The sequence below is a fragment of the Terrapene carolina genome, unplaced genomic scaffold (assembly GCF_002925995.2).
Source record: "Terrapene carolina triunguis isolate 2854851 unplaced genomic scaffold, T_m_triunguis-2.0 Scaffold629, whole genome shotgun sequence".
Taxonomy (NCBI): domain Eukaryota; kingdom Metazoa; phylum Chordata; order Testudines; family Emydidae; genus Terrapene; species Terrapene triunguis.
The window spans coordinates 4,573,894-4,594,810 of record NW_020664980.1 but is presented as its reverse complement, the minus strand read 5'-3'; the positions used below and the strand labels follow the sequence as shown (position 1 = coordinate 4,594,810).

The window sequence follows — 20,917 nt, the reverse complement described above, 5'->3', positions numbered from 1 at the left end:
ATTTATATGTTAAAGAAACCAACAAAGAAATAGGTGTTTACAACTATGTACAATGAAAGTAAAAGTTGCTGGAGGTCCTCTTCATTAGAAGAGAATGTAAGAATATGGAATTGATGTGTGTGTGTGTTTACATGTGCACACAAGTGTGGAGTGGCACAGTGGAGACCATTCGAATGTTACGTTTGCTTGCAGTAACATGCAGCCAGCCAACAGAATTTCTACTGCAAATTTGCACTAGGATACTCTGCTGCACTAAGCTAGGGCCTGGGGTAAACAGAAAATGTATAGATAGCGGCCATTTGGACGCTGCATATGTTCAAGGTGGAAGATAGCCGATCTAGATCTCTGTGCTTGTTGCTGCATCTTTTAGCCCATTTATACTTTAAGAAAATGATAGATCATTCCATTAAATAGCAATGCCTTATACATTCAACCAGCAGTTCAACCACTTCGGGGTTCTTTTCTTTTTTCTTTGCAAGGTTCCCTCTGATTTGTGCAAGATTAAACATACAAACCCCTTCACTGCACACACAGTATCTTCCTGGTGAGGGTAAGCTACAGAAATCAGTATCTGGTAACATAGATGCAGTATCCTTTTTCTATGATTTACCATAAACAAGCCAGCCAATGCTATAAATATAAAAAAGGAAGTTTTTTTTAAAAAACAATCCCCCAGTTATAATAAATATCTACAATTAAACTTAAAAAAAGTAACCTGCTCGTAAATGAATTAAGTAAAAAATAAAATAAAAAAAAGCTCCAATCAGTACATTTTGAAAAAAACATAACAGCAATTGTATCACAACCAAACAAATGTGATTTCTGGAAAATGCTACATAAGCTTTGCCTATTGCTTATCTAATTAAAGATGGCATTTCTCTGTCATTGCTGTGCATTTACGGAGTACATTTCCTCTAATTAAAAAAAATATATACACACTCAGATTAGATCAGCTTTTAGCATGCAACAAGTACCTATCTATTTGATTTGTTGCATGTTAGGACAAAGTTTTTTGTTTAGCACCTTGCAGTTGTCAAGAGAAAGGGGTTACTGCAGCATAAGGAAGTGCAGAGTTGGCCCTTGTACGAGTGCACAGACAAAGCCTATGATCATCAGCTACTGAAAACCAAGGGCAAGGTTCTATAAAGATGCAACCTTGACTTCCCCCAGGACTCATTAACACTAAAATAGACACTTTTTCATTTCTCTATTTACACTTTACAAAGACACACTATTATACAGGAAAGGCAAAAGTTGAGCAGCAGCAATAGAAATGAAGGAAAAAAATACTTCAAGCAAATGTCATTCTGCCAAAAAAAAGTGTCCTTAATATTATCAGCAAAGTAGATCTGAAGAGCTTGTTCCATGAGAACAGGTATTGGATTGATATCCATTTAAAAAAAATATGTACATGTGTATTGTGCTCAGTTTTTCTTGACCTTGCTACTACAGTTTGAGAAAGGAGGGGGGCGGGGGGGGGGGGAAATCAAATTTCTCAGCTTAGTGGGACTTCTGCATCAGCATTTGCTGAGCAAGAAATCACACTACAAAAGTCAGATTAATTCAAAGCCCCTAGGAAAAAGTTTTACTATTGATGTAATAATACATTTAAAAAATCTACTAAATGTGACATCTGAGGCTACAGACTTAGGCTCACTAGCAAAGTGACAAAGTACAATTTCAAAAGAAATTGACATGGGGGGGGGGGGAGGCGGGAAGATCACATTATGCCCGTAGTCCTCTTATTGGGGCGAGGTGAGGGGGAGAGAGATTCCATATCACTACCTCTGTCAGAAAATAAAATCGGCATCAAAAGGGGAACGTGACGGGTGGGGTAGGAATAGAAATATACCTACATGGCAATGACAGTTATAGAAAGTGATTTGAAAAAAGTTATTTCTGCTTCAAAATCTGTTCTGGAAGGGGGAAGGAAAAAGCTTTGGGAAAACATTTACTTTGTACTCAACTGGCCCTTTTAATAGTCAAGTGGAGAGAAAACGGTTAACCCTTTACCTTCAACAGGCTGCTGGTCACAAATCAGAGTTGAAAAAGGAAGAAAACCCACCCTACTCTGAATCCACTATTCTTTTGTGAATGAAAATGAATATTGCTTCTGCTGATGTGCCTGCCAAGCTAATAGTTAATTATTCTTGCTGAATGTAGGCACAGCGAGCAGCCAGCACTATGAACCAGATGGTGAAAAGACTTTTTTTAAGCAGCTGTACTCTGTGGTCTATGTTGATTTTCGGCCTGGGCTCTGTAAAGTATTAAGAATCCTCCTCCATTGGCCCCCCTCTGTTTAACTTTAGATAATCAATTCCAAAACCCTGAATAACCCAAAGTGCTTCAGTTTATGGAAATAGTTACTTCGGCTTTCTCTGTTGATGGCAAAAGGCTAACACATGTTATCCTCAGAACACAGATTATAACCTCCCCTTTGGTGCCTCTTCCACCTTTCTCATATCCCCCTGCCCTCCCTCCCCCCCCCGCCCCAAATGGTCAGAAAGGCTTTTCTGGCCTGCTTGCTTTGCCATCCAGCGCCACCTTGCAGATGACACTGTTTGTGTTTTTACATCTACATCCGGGCCGGCTCACTTGGTCATAGCATCTCTGGGATAGTTTCACGCAGCCGGTGGCTGGCAGGTAGCACAGCAAGCAAGGCAAGACCAGAGAGAGGGCACCCATGAAAGACCAGCGGGCACAGCAGTTCGATTGGGAGCAGGAGCAGGGGTGGTCTGCACAGGAACCCTCGTCATCCTCGTTAGTGCAGTGGTAGAAGACTCCCTTCACCAGACACATGCACGTGGAGTAATTGACCAGGTTCTGTGCGGAGCAGAGACACTCCTGGTTGCATACCCAGCAAGAAGGCAAAGTCCTCGGCAGGGCACACTCCTTGCACTTGCATTTCCCACAGGCTTCACACAGTAAAAAGTGCTTGTCAAGCTCCTGAGACATGGGTCCCTTCAGATCCATGGGTTTGCAATTAATCACCTTGGGCTGTATCCGGACCGCTCTCGGGGAGGACTGATCCACCACGGGGGCCGGCACCATGTGATCCAAGAGCCTTTGGTCAGAAGACGTGCTGCTGCTGCTGCTGATGGAGCTGGGCCGCCCACTGAAAGAGATCCAGGGGTGGGTGACATCCTGCTCACATCTCTGCAGGTGCTGGCTGATCAGCGCGGGTTCATGGTGGCCTCGGGGGCGCTTCTGTGCTGTCAGCTGGGCAAGGCTGGGATTGTCGGTGTAGTCATTCTCAATGTGAGTAGTCTTCATCTGGTCAATAGGCAGGATGGTGAGCGGATGCTGCAGCCTCCCATAGGGGATCCGACTGTCCAGTAACGGCTGTACCATGATGGAGTTTGGGACCACAGTTATGTTGTGGGGAATCCGGGGTTCCATTGGTCAGAGTGTCCTTCACCACTGGGGGGAAAAAAACTGCTTTAAGTGTCCTGAAAAAGAGAAGGGAAAAGGGGAATGGTTCCCAAATTAACTCACATTGTCACTATTCCCAGTCCAAGGAGGGCTCATTGCTCTAGCAGCTATTGCGCTGAAGTGATTATGAGCCAAACACACCTCAAGTGGAGATAAAGCATCTGGTAGTGTGTAAAGCCGGGATTCGTACTAGCACTGGTTTGCTGTCACTAACCTAGGCCTAGCATAGCGCTCCCAGTCATTGCTACATGTAACGATATCTTGGGCTTTAGTAGCCCTTTCTCTCTCGGTGACTGCTGGGGAGGCAATGCAGGAGGAAGGAAGGAAGTTGAGCTTGATGGCTTAGAGTGATCAGCCTGTATTAAAATATTCTTTGGCTACTTGGAATGTTATGTTGTCACCTCCCTGGGTCTCCAACAGACATGACACTGAGCAATGGCTAAAGTTTGGGAAGTACTGCTTTAGTATACTCACTCCCAATAGCACAAAGTCTCAGGCCCGAATTAAGCCCCTGTGTGGATGGCTTAAGTGAGGCAGTGTAGAGTTTGTCTCCCCATGCGCTCAGAGGGGTAGCATTTGACCATCAGGGGAGTTGTTATGGGGGGAGGGGCAGGGGGAGGCTGTCATCCTAATCCACAGACCTACCCCATCCCTCCTCACTCATGACATCCTGGGAGGGCTGAGGCATCCATATGGAGTCCCAGACCCTGCTTGGTATACCCCTGCCTTCCTCTGCCCATGTCTAGTCTAACCCCTCTTCCCTCCCCTGTGCAGAGAGCAGAAGTTCATTCAAGTTAACAATGACCATGGCAGACCATTCTTCTCACAGAGAGTCGCTGTGGGTTTCTAGGGGATAATGCCACTGAAAGTCTCTCCCCTAGCCCACCACACCTCAAACCCAAGGAAGTCCAACCGTGCAGAGTTCACTTGGCAGGCCTTACACAGACTTGAAGGATAATGCTACAGCCAGTTCCGACAATCCTGCTAAACTGGTAGACACTGGGAACCTCACCCCACTAAGTGCAAGATGAAATGCCAGAGTGCTCTTTACTGCTCATGTTCCTGTGCTGCATGGCTTGGCGTATGAGCTGCTTCTTCTTGGCTGAAAGCCCTCCCAGAGAACCCGGTGCCCTAAAGGGTTCAAATGACCCCCCTCTTTATCCTGGCCCTAGTTGGGGCATCTTACAATTCCTCACCGACTCCCCAGTTTAACAGGACATCTCCAGGACATCTCAAACGCCCACAGCAGCTGTTCTGAACATAATAATCTATCTTCCTCCCCTGTGAACTCGAACTATTCCTGCCCCTTCCCCTCCCCCCCCCTCCCCCAATTCCTCTGCTCCCTTGGGGAACTTGAATGGCGGGAGTTTGGAGCAGGGGAGTGGGAAAAGGTGGGACCCATACACTTAGGTTCTGCAACCTGGGTATCCTTTGCAAAGCTCCCCAATGTCTGTCTCAACAGATGGTCTCCACAAACTGCCCTCCTTCAGACAGATATTGGCCTAAAAAGAACAGGTTTTCTACTTCTTCCATCCCCATTGTGGGAAATATAAATAAGGAGGATATATAGCCTTTCTCTAGCAGCACAGCCATCTAAGGGATCGGTGCAAATTACAGGTAAAGCTCACTTCAGTGAGACTACTGAAAATCTGATCAGAGATCCCATCACCCAACTAATTAGGTTATCTCCATCAAACATGAAGCAGAATAATATTTAGCCTAAATGCTGTTTACTAGCTAGACCAGCTCAACCATCTATTGCTATAGTTTCTAATTTCATTGAAAGAGTGCAATTTATACTGGAGCCAATCCAAAGATTCAACTGCAGTGTAGGACATGAAACCACAGGAAGTAACTAAACTTAAATCAAAGAACGGAAACGACTTGCTTCAAATTTGGAAAATGCACATTGTTTTCTAGTTGATGGGCCATTTCCTCGCTGAGTGACCTTTATATTTATGAATTATGTTCGGGATCAGTTTAAAGCAGCAGCAAGTAAAACTTCAGAGTAAGCTAAGGGAGAAGGGGCCTTTTGGAATCTAAGAGGAAGTAGTGAGCTGGTCAAGATTTTTATTTTAAGTTTTAGAAATGTGTGACAAGACTTGGATTTTACAACAGAAGGTCTGGCAGTGGGGACTGATTTATCCATAAAAGTTGTACGTATGGAAAGAGTGCATTAAACTGGAAGAGCCACCCAAACTCCTGTCCTAGAACTTTGTGTGTGTATATGTAACATACACACACTATCCTGTATAGCTTGGCTGTTAAATCATTTTCCACTAGTTTAATTAAGTGAATGAAAAATACTGTACCAAAAAAAACCAAAACAAACAACCCTGCTACCTCCCTGCATCAACCTAGTGTTTTTTATATGGGGAGGGGGGGAGATCTGCTTTAAAATGACTAGAGCCCATTATTAGAATAACTTATTCGCTTGATTGAGCACTTGGGATCTGATCCTGAGAGGTGCTGAACACCCTCAAATCATAGTAAAATCAATAGGAGGTGAAGTAGCTCAGCACCTCACAAAAGGCGCCCAGCATCTTGCAGGATAGGGCTCATGCAGTGAAACTGGACTCTGGAATATCAATCTGTGGTCAGTACAGTATATTCCTTTTCTGCTGCATTAGCATAGTGCTGGTTGCTGTGCTTGAGAGAGTCTGCACACAAGACAAGACATGGGACAAATGCTTTATCTAGAAGGAATAATGAAGCTACTTAGGGCGGCTTAGTCTTTAAGCCAGTGTCATTTGCCATTTAATAGTTCTCTAGTTACCCTTCCTCCTCAGTCATTCACCAAAAACAAAACAAAAATTCCGTTAGAAATCAATTGAGAATTTGTTCCTGAAAAATCAGAACTATTCACTGCTCTCAGCTCTCACATTTTGGAACTACAAGCAGAAAAGTTTTGAAAGCACTTATTTCCTAACTGCATGAGATGCTTTGAGGAAATATTGTCTTTGAAAAAAAGTAGGCAATGATTTCCAATAAGTAGGGCTTATGTGGGGGAGGGGGAATGTATATTTCATCTGCCTAGAGTTCAGTGCCACAGTATAGAAAGTACTTACTAAAGCTTAGAGTTCAGTATTATACAAAGTGTTAACCACTGAATTTGTCAGCCAGAGATTATGCATTTAAAGGAAGACAGTTGTATTTCACAAGAACCTACTTTTTTAAAAGCTTAGAGGATAGAGATGCAGCTATTTCAGCTGGAAAGGTGTGTGCTGAACATGACTAATGTTGGTATGGATGTAGCTGGAGCTGTATAAAATGGTGGCATACTGCACCATATTGAAACAGTCCTGTCTTTTGCCCTTTATCTCTGTACCAATTATTTTTTCATTACAGATTTTTTTTTATTATTAAAATAGAGCATATAGACCTGTAGCTTCCAAATATCAGTTGGGGTCTAATTGAACCCCAGCTGTACTCTAATGAAATCAGTGGAGTTGTGCTCATAGGGAGCAGGTCTAAATTGGGCTGAAAAATCATCATTTAAGGCATATTGTGTACCAATATATGTGATGGACAGAACATTTGTCCTATAAGGTAGTGTCTAATGTACCTGCCTGGGCTAACAGCATTTAGTTTAACGTTACAAATTACAGGTCTGCTCCTGCACCACTGAATTCAATGCATGTGTGTGCAGACTGCATCAACGAACAGCAGCCATCTCTGTGATAAAAGGCAGCTGTCAGGCAAACACCACAATGTTTACAAGGGAAATTGAGACTGTACTACATCTTTTTATTTATCTGAAGGGCCATGCAAATACAGAGTTAGCTGCATGGAATTAGTAGGAATAGCTTGCATATTCCACTGAGTTAGACACAGATCGTACAGAGACTGTAGCCATGTCCGGCAACTGTTATACTCTCTGTAATCGTTCATATGCAGACAGACATTAGCAGGTGGTTTTAATTGGGATAATTAATGCTGGTCAGAAAACCAGCTTTATTTCCTGGACTTAAACCCTCCCAACCTCCAACAAAACCCCCACCCAAATGGACTTTAAGACAGTTAAGGTTGAAAATCAAACTTAGCACTTTTCATGAAATTATCTCAATCACTTGGCCAAAGGTAGGGAAGTATCACTCCCATTTTACAGGTGGGGAAACTGAGACATGGAGAAGTTAAGTGAAAAACTCAGATTTCCCAATTCCCAGTACAGTGCTTTAGAGACACACTGCCTCTCTTTAGAATATCCACATACTACCATTGTTGCTGTTTGAATTAAATTTCCTCTCCCTATTCCGCACCAAGGTTTAGTAGCAATACAAGACCCCAGTTTGGCTAAGACGTTATTACTCTTACAAAAATAGCCTGAAGCATAAGTACATTGTATGATGCAAGAACTTGTCTTTTTGTGATTGCTCACTCAGCCTTTCTCCAGGATACAGCCCAAGCAGCTGGGCTGAGCACTGGGAACTGACATTCTCCCCCAAGCTTCATCCCCTTTTATCTTTAGTACTTGGGTCCCATGATAGAAACAGACCTCAGAATGGTCATCTGAAGCGCACTGCTGATGACAAGTTTCTTGCAGGCTGAATGTTTAGAAGAAGAGTAGATGCACTGGACACTCAAGTTCTATTACATATTTAGTGATTGGATTCTGACAGCCACAGGAGAGGGGTAGAAGGATTTTACATTAATATTTCATCCAAACTACCTGTAAGGTAGCAGCAATGCCTTAGCACAGCAAATCAGTATTGGGTTGTGAGCCCAAGCTCAGATACAGGACTTGACCCAGCATGAAAGTGGTCACTGTATCTAAAGTAGCTCTCAACAGAGGAAGCGGCTCAGCCTGCGCATTTCTGAACTGATGTGTCTGGTTCTGGCTCCCAAAGCCGTCCTGGTTAAAGAAAGGTGGGAAATAAGAGTTGCTAGAATCAGCTAGAAAATGATCTTTTGACGAGAAAGGGAACTCTTCTGTTGTTTAGGATAGACCAGTTGAAGCACAGTGGAAAGGAACTGACAGATGTTTGTGCTACCACTGGATTGTGAATAGAGATTTCGGTTTCCAGGGTTGTTGCGTGGGCATCACTCAAATACCCCAAATACCGAATTCACTTAAATTCCTTCATTCTGTTCATACAAATGCATTCTAACATGATGTGTTGTTTGAAGAGCCACTGCAGAGAATGATATGCAGTTTAATAGGTGCCCTGCATTTAATCTGCAAGGAAGGGATTAATGAGGTCATAAAAAGGAGAGGGGAGGAATCTCCCTCTGCTTTTAGTTGTTTAGACGGATGAAACAACTTGCAGCTTTCATAGGTCCCTCGCAGATAACATTCAAACCAATATTCAGGCAAGAATGCATAATCAAGTTTATTGGTTTGTGTAAAAGAATTAGTACAAAAACAGAAAGGCCATAGATTTTAGAAACCAATTTTCTTTCAACTCTTTAAATAAATAAAATCCAGAAAATAAAATCCACCAAAAGTTACAAACTTGCATTTAAGAACTGTGGGGTAAGGCCCATCAAACAAAGATGCTTGGTGATGAGCCACTTATCAACTAGCAGTCAAATAATTTAAGCAAAAATTTTACAGTACCAAGTAAAACTTAGCTCACTATATAGACTACCTACTGGATAGTCAGCTCCCAGAAAGAGTGGTACCTTAAAGGTCCTACTGACTTTCTCTTTTAAGTTAACGGTGCTGCCTTTCAGCCCTGATTCATGCAAGATATTTAAGCATATGCATGCCTTTAAGCACATGTGATGTATGGGTGTATGCAACAAATACCATCTCTCAAAGCACTGATATAATTCTGGATGCAAATTGTTTTAATATGGATTAAAGAATAACATACCCACAACATGCACATAAAATAGTTAACACTTAAATCATTAGTAAATTCAGACATGCTATTGGTAAGCCAGGCACAAATTCACCAGGTCTGACTATACAGGCAGTTTTCTGAAACCAGACAAGAGAAGGGAAATCTCACAGATGTTCTCAAATTGGTTTTATGTTTAATTTTAAAGTTATTCCAGTAAGTCAACTGAAACTCTTTTGAAACCGAGAAGTCAAGAACAAACAACCATTTAGAGAAGATTTCTTTTTTTCCCATTCAAGAACTAGGAGTGACCATATCACAGGTCTGCAATATTCGATATAAAAAGAATATACAACCCTTTATAGAAATTAGCTTTGTGGTTAATTCCATTAAATTGACTGCAGTTGTTGTGATCCCTTTTCACCACTTCCTCTTTTAAATATCCAAACTACTATTTTGCTGCATAATAGTTTCCTAAAATGTTTGCAAATAATTTTTTTAAAAGGTACAAAGTGGTTGTTATGGTACCATTTCAAACTTGGACGTTTTGTAGGATTCACTTTATGGGAAAAAAAAATCTTACAGAATTTAGTGGGAAATATTTTGTATAAAGTTTTTGGACTATCCTACAGAATTTAATAGAAAATTATATACTTACTATAGAACTCTATGGGATGGTTTATGTAAACCTACCGAAAGGCTCATTCTGTATTAAATTTTATAGGTTTTAAAATAATGTCTTTAGAATCCCACTGGTTTATCTATTACAGTCTTTTGGATTTTCATAAGGGCTGGGCAACTTCTAGTTACTGAAAAACAGAACAGACTTTGAATGACTTATTTAACTTAGTAGAGAGGTATGCATCTTCATACAATTAGTTAAATACCTAACTGTTTAATATTTATATTTTTGCAATCTATTCAATGCCCTATAACCATGTAGTAATAGCAGGATACTGAAAATGAGGGATTAACAAAGGGCCTGATTCTGCACCACTTACGGGGGAGAGCAGTCCCACTGATCTCACCTGAGGCAGGGCTGCAAGATCAGGCCTTAAAGTGGTATCAGCTGTATTTGAGAGACATAAGTGTATTTTGATTCTGAAAGTTGCAATTCTCATTAAAGTCAAAAGAACTTGCAGATGCTCTGTACTCACCCCTCACCCACCTAGGACCAGGGCAGAGATATCTTTGTTTTGCCCAAGCAGCTTTTGCAAGGTGCAATTAAAATGCAAACATCAGAGCTTATGCTTAAATAAATGCCATTTAAAGAAGAGCCCCCAAAACATTGCTTGGAGTTTATTCAGTAATAAATATATCACTAGCTGGATCAAAGGAGTAATGCAATATAGAACTAGAGAGTTAGAGCTCTACGCTTGTTCATATCAAGTATTGATTCGTGGGTCACATTACCCCTTTTAATTAAGATTATGCTTCATAAAGGCAATTTTTCAGGGACAGCTTTTGGCCTTCAGCCTCATGCCTTTCAACGGTGTCTTGGTACTCACCTTGTCACATGGAGAGCTCTGTTGGTGCCTCTCAGGCAAATTGATTATTTCCCATAAAACTGGGGCTGTTTTGTGGCACTAGAATGTGGTGCTATCATGGTTTGCTCCACCCTCACTGCCAGCTGAAGTACTGTATGCTGTTTATATCAAATACCTGGAACTAAATTCCACAACACTGGAGAGTTACTGAACCGCATCAGAGGGTTCCTTTTGAACTAGTAAAAAATCAGACCCTGTTGAACTTTGCTCTGGTACAGATACTTAGCCCTGAAGTTTCACTGCATGAAGGTAACAGGATGAGGTGGAAAACAATGCAACCCCAGGTTGTTTCCTTAATCTCAGAGCATAACCTATACAAACATTTCTAGCATAACAAATACTAATTGTTGATTTGCTATAGTATCATCCATCCAAAGATTTCATGGTGTTTCACAAGTATTAATAAAGCATCACAAACCCATGTGAGGTAGGTATGTGGAAACTGGCACACAGAGGTTAAGGGAAAATCCTGAACTGATTGAAGGCAATGGAACTTTTGCCATTGACTTCAGTGGGGCCAAGATTTCACTTTAAGTGACTTGCCAAAATCATACAGTGGGGTCAGTGAAAGAGCTTGGAATAGAATCCAGATCTTTTGACTCACAATCCTATCATCTAACCACTAGATCATGCTAGAAAGAACACCAGTCAGATATACCTGCAGAATTTCCACTCATGCAAAGTGAATTCTGATTTGGGCAGGGCAACGCTGAACTCAGACAAATCTCAGCAACTCCTTATATCCAAAATTATCCAGAAAAGATGATAACACATGTCCCCAGATATTTCTAAGAATGAAATCAGGACATCTGCCATGACAGGCCTGCCCATAAGGCAGCTGGAGGACCACATCAAAGGGGCTAACTGAAATAATCCTTCTATAGCACAGTACTTGAGAGGGAAAACTTATGGACTTAACAATGTGGGGGACATGCAAAGAGCAGCCCAAGGTAGACAGGAATGGCAAAGCGTTGTTGATACTCTAAATCACATTTGACAGCACAGGGAAGATTCAGAATGGTGAATCAGGCTTGCTGTGTAATTGCAAGGACGCCAAAGTAAGACTGCGTAATAGGCAAGAATGGTCCATAAAAAACTGAACTCATTCTGAATCACAGAGATAAACAGCTGAATGAAATCTGAAGAAATTCTAACCGTGCCTTTGGTTAGAACCTCTTAACTGGAGACACCAACAGTAGTAAATGATGTGCTATTACCAGCAGGAATCTAAAGGTCCTATGAAGTCTTCTGAAGATTTAGTTGGAAGGAAAGAAGACAGAGAGGGGATATAGATGGAAGAGAAAAATTGGTTTCTTGCTGCAGAAAATCCTTTACAAGGATAAAGCTTAGGGTCATAGAAAGCTAGACACTAGTCAAAGGAGACACTCCCTATCAAAAAGTGTTGTAGAGAGTAGTGTGTGTGTGTGTGTGTGTGTGTGTGTGTGAGAGAGAGAGAGAGAAGATATGTGGGTATGAGTAGAATGTCTATAGCTTCAAACTTCATTGTCTGATTTGATTTAAACTCTAAGCTCTTTAGCAAAGAAAAATTGTGGCTTATTTTTTCTGTAATTCATTTGTATATGTACAAGAGGGTTGAATTCCCTTTCCGGACTAATGGCCTTACCTGTCTGAAGATAGTTACAGTTTTTCCACTGAGAAGAATAAGGGGCGGGAGGAGGTGGGGGGAAATCAAAAAGCTTAGTAAGGGAAATCTGACTTTTTAAGATGAGGCATTAAATCCATGCCAATGGCTCTGAAATGGAGAAGCTGAAAAAAATAGACTTGTAAACTTTCCAAGAAGCACCCTGTCCAGTCTCTTTCTTGCAGTGTGAGTGAGGATTTGGACTGAGAATTTTCACATCTCTGAGGATTACAGTTTATCTGCAATAGAGTCTCTTATTTTTATTGTTTAAATAAAATAAATTGACATTCAAAAGTAAAAGTCACTGAATTTAAAGAACACAATTAGAGTTAAGTTAATGTTACTAAATGATGAATGCTACCAGAGGGCTTTCTAGTAAATGGAGGGAATTATATTGCATTAGTTCTTAAATTTAAGAAAAACAAAAAACAACCCCCCTTCCACAGTATTTGACCAGTTATTTGTCTAAAAAGAGAGACAACTTTAGACACGAGAGATGAACTTGGAAAGCTGTATAGTCAACATGTTGGATTAGTTTTCTGCCTTTTTTATGTTAAAATGGGGAAAACTGTAGATATTATGAACTATACATTGCTGCAGTGCTAGAAAAGGGTTGTTAGGGCCATTTTATTGAAGACTGATGACCATTTTCCCACCATGGTCTGGGAAAGATAAAACAACTTTTATTTTGCTCTTTTAGGAGACGAACAAATCTTTACATATCTCAGGGGATTTCAAAAGGACTGCAGGATTTCAAAATGTTTCCTTAATTGTGCAATAGCAATAGAGTCCCTTCTATCAACAGAACAAAATAGCCTATGGAATATGGCACATTTATCAAGGAGACATTCCCAATAACTGAAAGCAACCACTCCTTCCTCTGTCATTCATTTTTATATTAATAAGGGGGATCAAGTCATGAAGATAATTGTGATTTAGTGCACAAATTACAGCTTTATTTTTTAACCCCCCAAATCAGAGACGGCTGACTTAATATTGAACGTTCAGGTTTCAATTTATTTATTTTTTAAGCTGACCTGAGATTTCTGTAATCTGACTGTTAGCATATCATGCTTTAGGATGATTTGGAACAAGGGAAGTTCAAGCAGTTTTAAAGAATAAAAGATTATTCTCTACTCTGGAATCCATAGTGTTTTCCCCTCTACCCTTCTTAAAAAAGAAAAAGAAAAGTGTGGCAATACAATATTTTTAAATTGAGAAATCAGACCCTTTTGGAAAGATTATATTGCAGAAAAATCATCCCCTGTAATAAATTACTTCTGATCACTTGAGGAGAAAGAAAGAATGAAGTCCATTCCCCTGGTGATTAATGCTGATTCCTGTTTGCACTCCCATTTCCAAGGTCTGCATTTCCAATCCTGCTCTTCTCTTGGACTTCTGTGCCTTGCATATGTCCCTCTGTTTTTTCCATTTCCTTTCTGATAATGAATTTTCAGACTATATTGTTTCTAGTCTAGTCTTGTCTTTCCACTGTGACGCCAGGACTGGTACCAGAAAATATAACCCTAGCTTGTCTCTGTCTGCTACGCAATTGGTGGAGAAGGGCACTCAAGACATTTTTCTCCATTTTTTATATATATATATGGAGAAAATATACGTGCAAATATAAATGACTATATGCACAAATCTTCATTAATTAACTACAATTTTAAACATGTAACTACAGCCCCATGCAAAGTTATAACTGTAGCAACAAAACCGCACAGCAATACAGAGAAGATTGTGGGGAATAGAGCAAAGATGGAGTAAGAAATAAAGGAAAACGGAATTGCAGGACAGTTGCATGAAATAAAATGCTAAAGAGCAAAGGTCATCCGGTAGAGATCTGACACTCCAGTGGCTGAGCGCTAAAGTGTCCTATTATGGAGACAGCTCCAGAGCCACTTGATACTAACAAGACAGAGGGCTTGGAGAGAAGCAATACATAAAAATCAGTTTTCGTACTCCACGGAACGACCAGGTACAATTTTTATTTGTAAATCTAGGGGATCGTGCATGGATACTCGTTGGGGGAAGGGAGTGGGGACGAAGGAAAGGAGTCTCCATCAACAGAAGAGAAGCCTAATGCGATTCTAAAAAACCCCCAAAATAATCCCAACCCCAAATTGGTAAAAGCCACCGGCCGTGTGCATAAGCCAAATGCAGATGTTAATAGGAGAGCAGGAAAGGGAGTTTCAATACGAATCATGGGAACACATGCGAATTGTGCAGAAACCAGGATATTTCTTTTCTTGGAAGAATGCAAATTTCCCTTTAGGTAAGGAGACACCAGACAGCTATATATAAAGCATAGGTGTATAGATATGATTTTTTTCTAAAAGTAACACATATTATAATATACACATTTATGTTTGTGTTCAATGTCATGCAAAGGGAACAGATAAATGCACCTAGAAAGGCAGCAAACATTTTCTTGGGGGGGGGGAGGGGGATGGGATTTATTTTTCTATTTATATCCACAAATATGAATCTCCCACTTACTTTAAACAGTTCAGACAAGACCATCTCTCAACAGGCGAGTTAATCCTAAATCCGAGACAGATCAAGGGGCTGGACCTGCAAATCCCTGGCACGAAACACCATGGGTCTCAGAGAAGGACCTGCAAGTGCTGTGCTGTCAGCAGCAGTAGCTTCCCCCTGCTTCGCCTCGATGTTGCAACAACTGCTGCCTGGGAAAATGGCTATTTTATGAATGGGAGGAAAGGGACCCCCTCTGCGCATGCTTGTCCTCCCAACTCTATGAATGGGTGGGCACTGAAGCCCCAAGGCGCATGCTCTGCTCTCTTTTATGAATGGGGGGCCGGAAGGGAACTTGTTGCAAGTTGTGAAGGCTAGATGTGGGTTGGTTGTTTTTTTTCAGAGGTGAAAGTAAGCCGGTACGGGCCAGTACGGAGGACCGGTAAGAAAAGGAGACTGGCTGAGGGAGGGAGAAGCCTGCCCCCTGCATGAGAAAGGTTTAAACTCAGCTGTTCCCTCAGCCCCCGGGGTTAGGAGCGGTTTCTGGCATCCTTGTTAATTTCATTCACAGTTGCAGGGGGCCGGGGTGGGGGGGGGTGTGACCATGGCAGGGGCAATCCTTTTCTGCCCCTGGGATGAGGGGATCTCTCCAATACTAATATACACAACAAATACAATAGGCATTTGGCTGCACAGCTTAAATCCGGAGCTAATAAAAGCAGGTGGAAGGGGAAAACTCACTGTCACCTTGGTTTCTCGTCTCCTCCCTCCTCCTCCAGCCAGGCTGCAGACAGTAAGGCTCTGCGTTCCTCCCCCACCCCCCACTCAGCAGGAGATCTCCTCTAGGCTCTAGCTTGCAGTGAGCAGGGAGACTGGCTGAGAGATGCCTTCATACACATACATATTGTATGTACTACTATCCCGTGGGGAGGGCACCGGTGCCCTTTTGAGGGGTGGGGGGACAGGGGAGACAGTATTTCTGCTGCTCACACCTCAGGAACTTCTGTAAGAGGCAAGGTCTGGCTGGGCACTGCCAGTGAAACTGTGGGTGCCCAGCTTTTGGGTTGCTGCTTAATGGTGTCCCCAGGAAAACTTCCAGCCTCAGCAGCTGCTGTTCTCTCTTCCAGGCTGTGGGAGGGAGCTGCCTGGGAGACAGGGGAGGAGACGGAGGTCTGGGGGGCATGCGGCAGCAACAACACAAGCAATAGGGGGTGGCAGGTGGGGGCTGCAGCTCCAACGGGAACCACTACCCACAGCAAAGCCGCCCCAGCCCCCAGCTCAGTCCTGGCACGTGGAAGGTGTGAGTGGGCCAGCCCAGCGGGGGCAAGAAAGGGGCATCCATGGGAAGGACTGGATGGAGCAAAGCATCCTTACAGCAACTCCCACATTGGGCCATACAGCTGCTCTCCCTGTTGTTGTGCCATGCCTCGAGATGAATGTGCTGCACGTCAGCCCTTTCCAAGCCACAATTTCACATATGGCATGGGATTCCACTGAGTATAAGGAGGTCCCACACATGAAATGAATAGCAAGTCCGCCACATGACGAGTGGTAAGTGCAGTCCGTTTCACTGTAATGATGATGTTCATCGCACTGAATCCCCTTTCGCAGTCAGTGTTGCTTGCAGCAAGGGTGTCCACTGCAAGGATGAGTTTTTTAAGTTAACCAGGAATGTTTTTTCCTCCAAAAGCCTTGAATTCAACAAATCCCTCAGTTGCTCAGCCAATGCTCTTATTTCCTTTTCTCCGAAATGGGGATTCTCTGGATTCTCTTGCCATTTTTCGGGATTCAAAACTGGCACATTGTTAATTAAGTTCTTATAATTGGAAGACCTTTCTTCACGTGTGCTTTGATTGGCTTTGTTTGAGGCAGTTGTAAGTAGCAAGCCTGCGCGATTGCCATGTGGGGTACCGTATGGCACTCAAAAGCTAACTTTGGAACATCCACATGAATGTCTTCCTGGGAAAACAAAATCGTCTTGTCTTGCTTCACAGATCTAAATCTACTCTGATACAGGTATATTCTAAATATGTATGTACAGTATGGATGGATCTCTCAAAAAAGATCACTCTTCAGTGTAGCAGTTGGACCAACAAACAGCCCCCTGGGGAAGGACGGACTCCATTTAGCAGCACACATTAAGCCGAAGTTCCTGAGGTGTGTTAGCCCAGAAACACTTGTCTCTCTCTCCCCCACACCCCTTAAAAGGGCACTGGCACCTTCCCCACAGGACAGTAATACATACAGTATGTATGTGTATGAATGTGTGTGTCACAAACAATGCAGCTGCAGCCTGCTGCCGACTGCCCCGACCCCAGCAACCGACCCCTACTATTGTATTATAGGAGTATTGGAGATCCCCCATCCAGGAGGCAGAAAAGAACTGCCCCTGCTGTGGTCACACACACCGTTCCCCCCCTCGACCCCCCCCCAACTAGGAGTGAAATTAACAAGGATGCCAGAAACGGCTCCTATACCCGGGAGCTGAACGGCCCAGGGAACAGCTGAGTTTAACTATTCTTATGCAGGCAGCAGCAGCAGGCATCTCTCAGCCAGTCTCCCTGCTCACTGCAAGCTAGAGCCTAGAGGAGAGCCCCTGCTGAGTGGGGGGTGGGGGAGGAACGCAGAGCCTTACTGTCTGCAGCCTGGCTGGAGGAGGAGGGAGGAGACGAGAAACCAAGGTGACAGTGAGTTTTCCCCTTCCACCTGCTTTTATTAGCTCTGGATTTAAGCTGTGCAGCCAAATGCCTATTGTATTTGTTGTGTATATTAGTATTGGAGAGATCCCCTCATCCCGGGGGCAGAAAAGGACTGCCCCTGCCATGATCACATACACCCTTCCCCCCCCGCAACAACTGTGAATTAAATTAACAAGGATGCCAGAAATGGCTCCTAACCCCAGGGGCTGAACCGCGCAGGGAACAGCTGAGTTTAAACTCTTCTTATGCAGGGGGCAGGCTTCTCCCTCCCTCAGCCAGTCTCCTTGCTCCCTACTGCAAGCTAGAGGGGAGTCCCTGCAGCCGCTGCTGAGTGCCGGGCAGGGGGAAAGCATGGCCTAGCGTCAGCAGCCTGGCTGGAGGAGGAGGGAAGACACGGAGAAAAATGTGACAGTGAGTTTTCACTTTTTCAGGTTATTCCAATAATAAAGTTTTATTACAGACAGCATTTTTAGTAGTAGTAGCAACTTTATTTTCTATATCTATGTCATGCAATGGGAGGGATCCATGAAGTACGTAGGAGAGGTGGGTTGCTTGCTTGCGATTGGACCATATGGGTAAGAAATGTAATTACTTTCACCCCTGCCCAAACCCCAGGGCTCCCAGCCGCCTCTGCAGCTGGTAGCTCTGGGGGTGATTTAAAGGGCCCGGGGCTCCTAGCTTCAGCCGGATCCCCGAGCCCTTTAAATCCTGATTTAAAAGCCCCGGGATTTAAAGGCCCCACCTCTTCCGGTAGAGGCCACGCCTCTTCCAGTTGAGGCCCCTCCCCCTCCGCAGGACTCTGGAGTACCGGTAAGTCCTTTAAGTTACTTTCACCCCTGGTTTTTTTTATGAATGGAGGGCAGGCAGCAGCTGCGCATGCACCACACACCCCCAGTCTTAGGCTGAAGGTAAAGCAAACTGCAGCAAACGCAGGGTGCATGTGCAAGGAGAAGAAATGGGTGGGGAGATTGGCTTATTTGGGGGGTGGCGGGGCTGGAAGAGGGGATGTTGGTGTTTGATACCCATGCAGGAGACCTGGTGTGTCCCTCCACTGTTCAAGGCGCGTGGTGGAGCATGGCAGAGGCTGGGAGCGTTGTTCTTGCTACGTCTGGCCGTTGCTCCTTATTGCTGCTGCTCAGATGTAAAACTGCAGAGGTCCCCGTTTCTCCTCACCCCAGCTCCAAGTGCTGTAATGACAGCAGACAATTTCCCCTTCCGTCCCCATGCAGCTTTCCTTGCCGGGCTAGTGCTGTCCTGGCTCTGCCATTTCCAGTGCGAACAGGGGAGCTCTGCTGATCTGCAGCGGGCAATTGTTGTGACCTTCTGCAAAGCAAAACACGCCAACTGCGGGGAAGCGCTGGGCCACCATGAGTCAGTTATTTCTACTGTGATTATTTTCTTCTCCGCCCCCTATCTCCCCTCCCAAGGAAACTAGGGATTTGTATAAGGAAAACGGAATTCACACGATGTACTAGCATTCATTTTATTTTGCCTTTTTCAATTAAAATCGGCAGTTTGATCTTTTAAGCATTTGGGAATCTCAGCCAGGATTGGATTTTTGAAATAACTGGGAGTCTTTATATTATTCTTTTATTTATTCATTCGTTCTTGGTTTAACCCCATCGGAGTGTATGACACTTCCCAGACAAGAGAAAAGGAGCTTCCTATCTTCCTGATGGACAATGAGAACTTGCATCATGCTATGGAGAGGGAGAAGGAGAAACAGGGTACAGGGAAAACCGAGCTCAGGGAAGCCTTTATTTACGAGGAAATCTGATCATTTATTGTGGCACACAGGCCTGGTGTACTTGCTTGTTTATACGTACATGAATGTGACTAGATGGGAGAACGAGGGGAAATAGCCTGGAGCTAATGTTAGCGACCAGAATCCAGCATTTTGTGTGGGCGAGGGAGAGTGAAATAAAACGTGAAATAAGTCATTGCGAAAAATAGCTGGCTTTGTATTGTACATCATTTACCAGTAGTTAGACTTTCAGTTCAATCATTTTAGAGCAGCACAGCTATACAACAATGTCATCCCAATAATACATCACGGCTGATGTTTACTGTTAGGTTCTACACCCAAATGCAAGTAAACGCTGTAGGGGACAATATATCTGATAAACTAAATCTACGTATGTTGCATAACTTAAGTGCAATTCACCAGGGTCACCTTCTTCACTGATTTATTCCCCACCCCCCAAATTTTAATGAAAGCATCCAGAGGAGAAGGACGATCTTGTGGCTAAAACTAGGACTGTGAGTGAGAACTTAGATTTGGGTTCCGTTCTCAACTCTGTTGTTGGCTTCCTGTGTGGCTTTGTGCAAGGCATGTAGGCTCTGATCCAATCATTCAAAGCCCATGGAAGTCAATGGGAGACAAGTCTTTAGGCTCAGGAAGTGCTCAACCCCCAACAGCTACTATTGTTCTGTTTCTGGGTGCTGAGCTCCCTTGAAAAACTTGTCCTAACCGTGGATGTTGAGCATTCTGAAATTAAAAACTCCTTCAGTGCTTCCAGTTCCCATCTGTAACCAGACACATTTTCCTGCCTTGCCGTGGGGCTACCAATATCAAACTGATTACTGCTTGCAACATTCTTCAGGATCCTTGCACAGACAGTGCTAGGAAAGTAGAAAATATTATAAATAATAATTTGTTGTTCAATGCATTATAGTCGTTGAAGTGGACACTTACAAAGTGCTGAGCAGATATCATTTTTTTTTTTTTTTTTTTTTTTACATTTCCCACTACAGTCAGTGGAACATATATTAGGACCTTGCACAGCACTTTGAAAATGTAATATTATTTATTATTCATCTATTACTAATGATGAATGCAGTGTTGTACATTAGGTTAAATATGCCACATAAATAAAATGCTTCATCTCAAAGAAGGTAAACCCTGTAGATTGCAATTGGTATTCAGTCATGTGTTCCTATGTTTCTGAGGAGAGGGAACCTTTCCAATTATGCACGGATGTTGTTATTGGACCATCTGCAAATGAAAAGGGTGGGGGGAGGGGAGAGAGAAACAGAAACGAGCAAGTTATTTATGTTCTCATAAAAATGCTTAATAATAATACATTTGAAAATCAGGGGCATATAAGTCAAAACTGACCTGAGGTATCCTTTTACCTTTTAATATATGCATTGAAAGAGCTATTATCCCTGCACTTGGATAATAGTGTTATCAGTATTCATGTTAACAGCAGTGATGTGTGCATGGAGATGCAAATATACCCCTGAGCCTAGGCCCAACATGTATTTTCTCTAAAACAAAGTCCTACAACAAAAATAATGCATGTAGGGTACAATCAATATTGCATTCTGTTTATG

The 20,917-nt window shown here is 42.9% G+C and overlaps 1 protein-coding gene across 1 annotated transcript; it reads right to left on the bottom strand.

Moving 5' to 3' along the window:
* Positions 1 to 2,499: 2,499 nt before the first annotated feature.
* Positions 2,500 to 15,113, bottom strand: SPRY4 (sprouty RTK signaling antagonist 4). The gene is made up of 2 exons (XM_024213103.3): positions 14,907 to 15,113; positions 2,500 to 3,449 (listed from the first exon to the last, which is right to left on the bottom strand). Exon 2 carries the CDS (start codon positions 3,397 to 3,399, stop codon positions 2,500 to 2,502), a length of 900 nt encoding a protein of 299 aa, XP_024068871.1. The 5' UTR covers positions 3,400 to 3,449; positions 14,907 to 15,113.
* Positions 15,114 to 20,917: the final 5,804 nt, after the last annotated feature.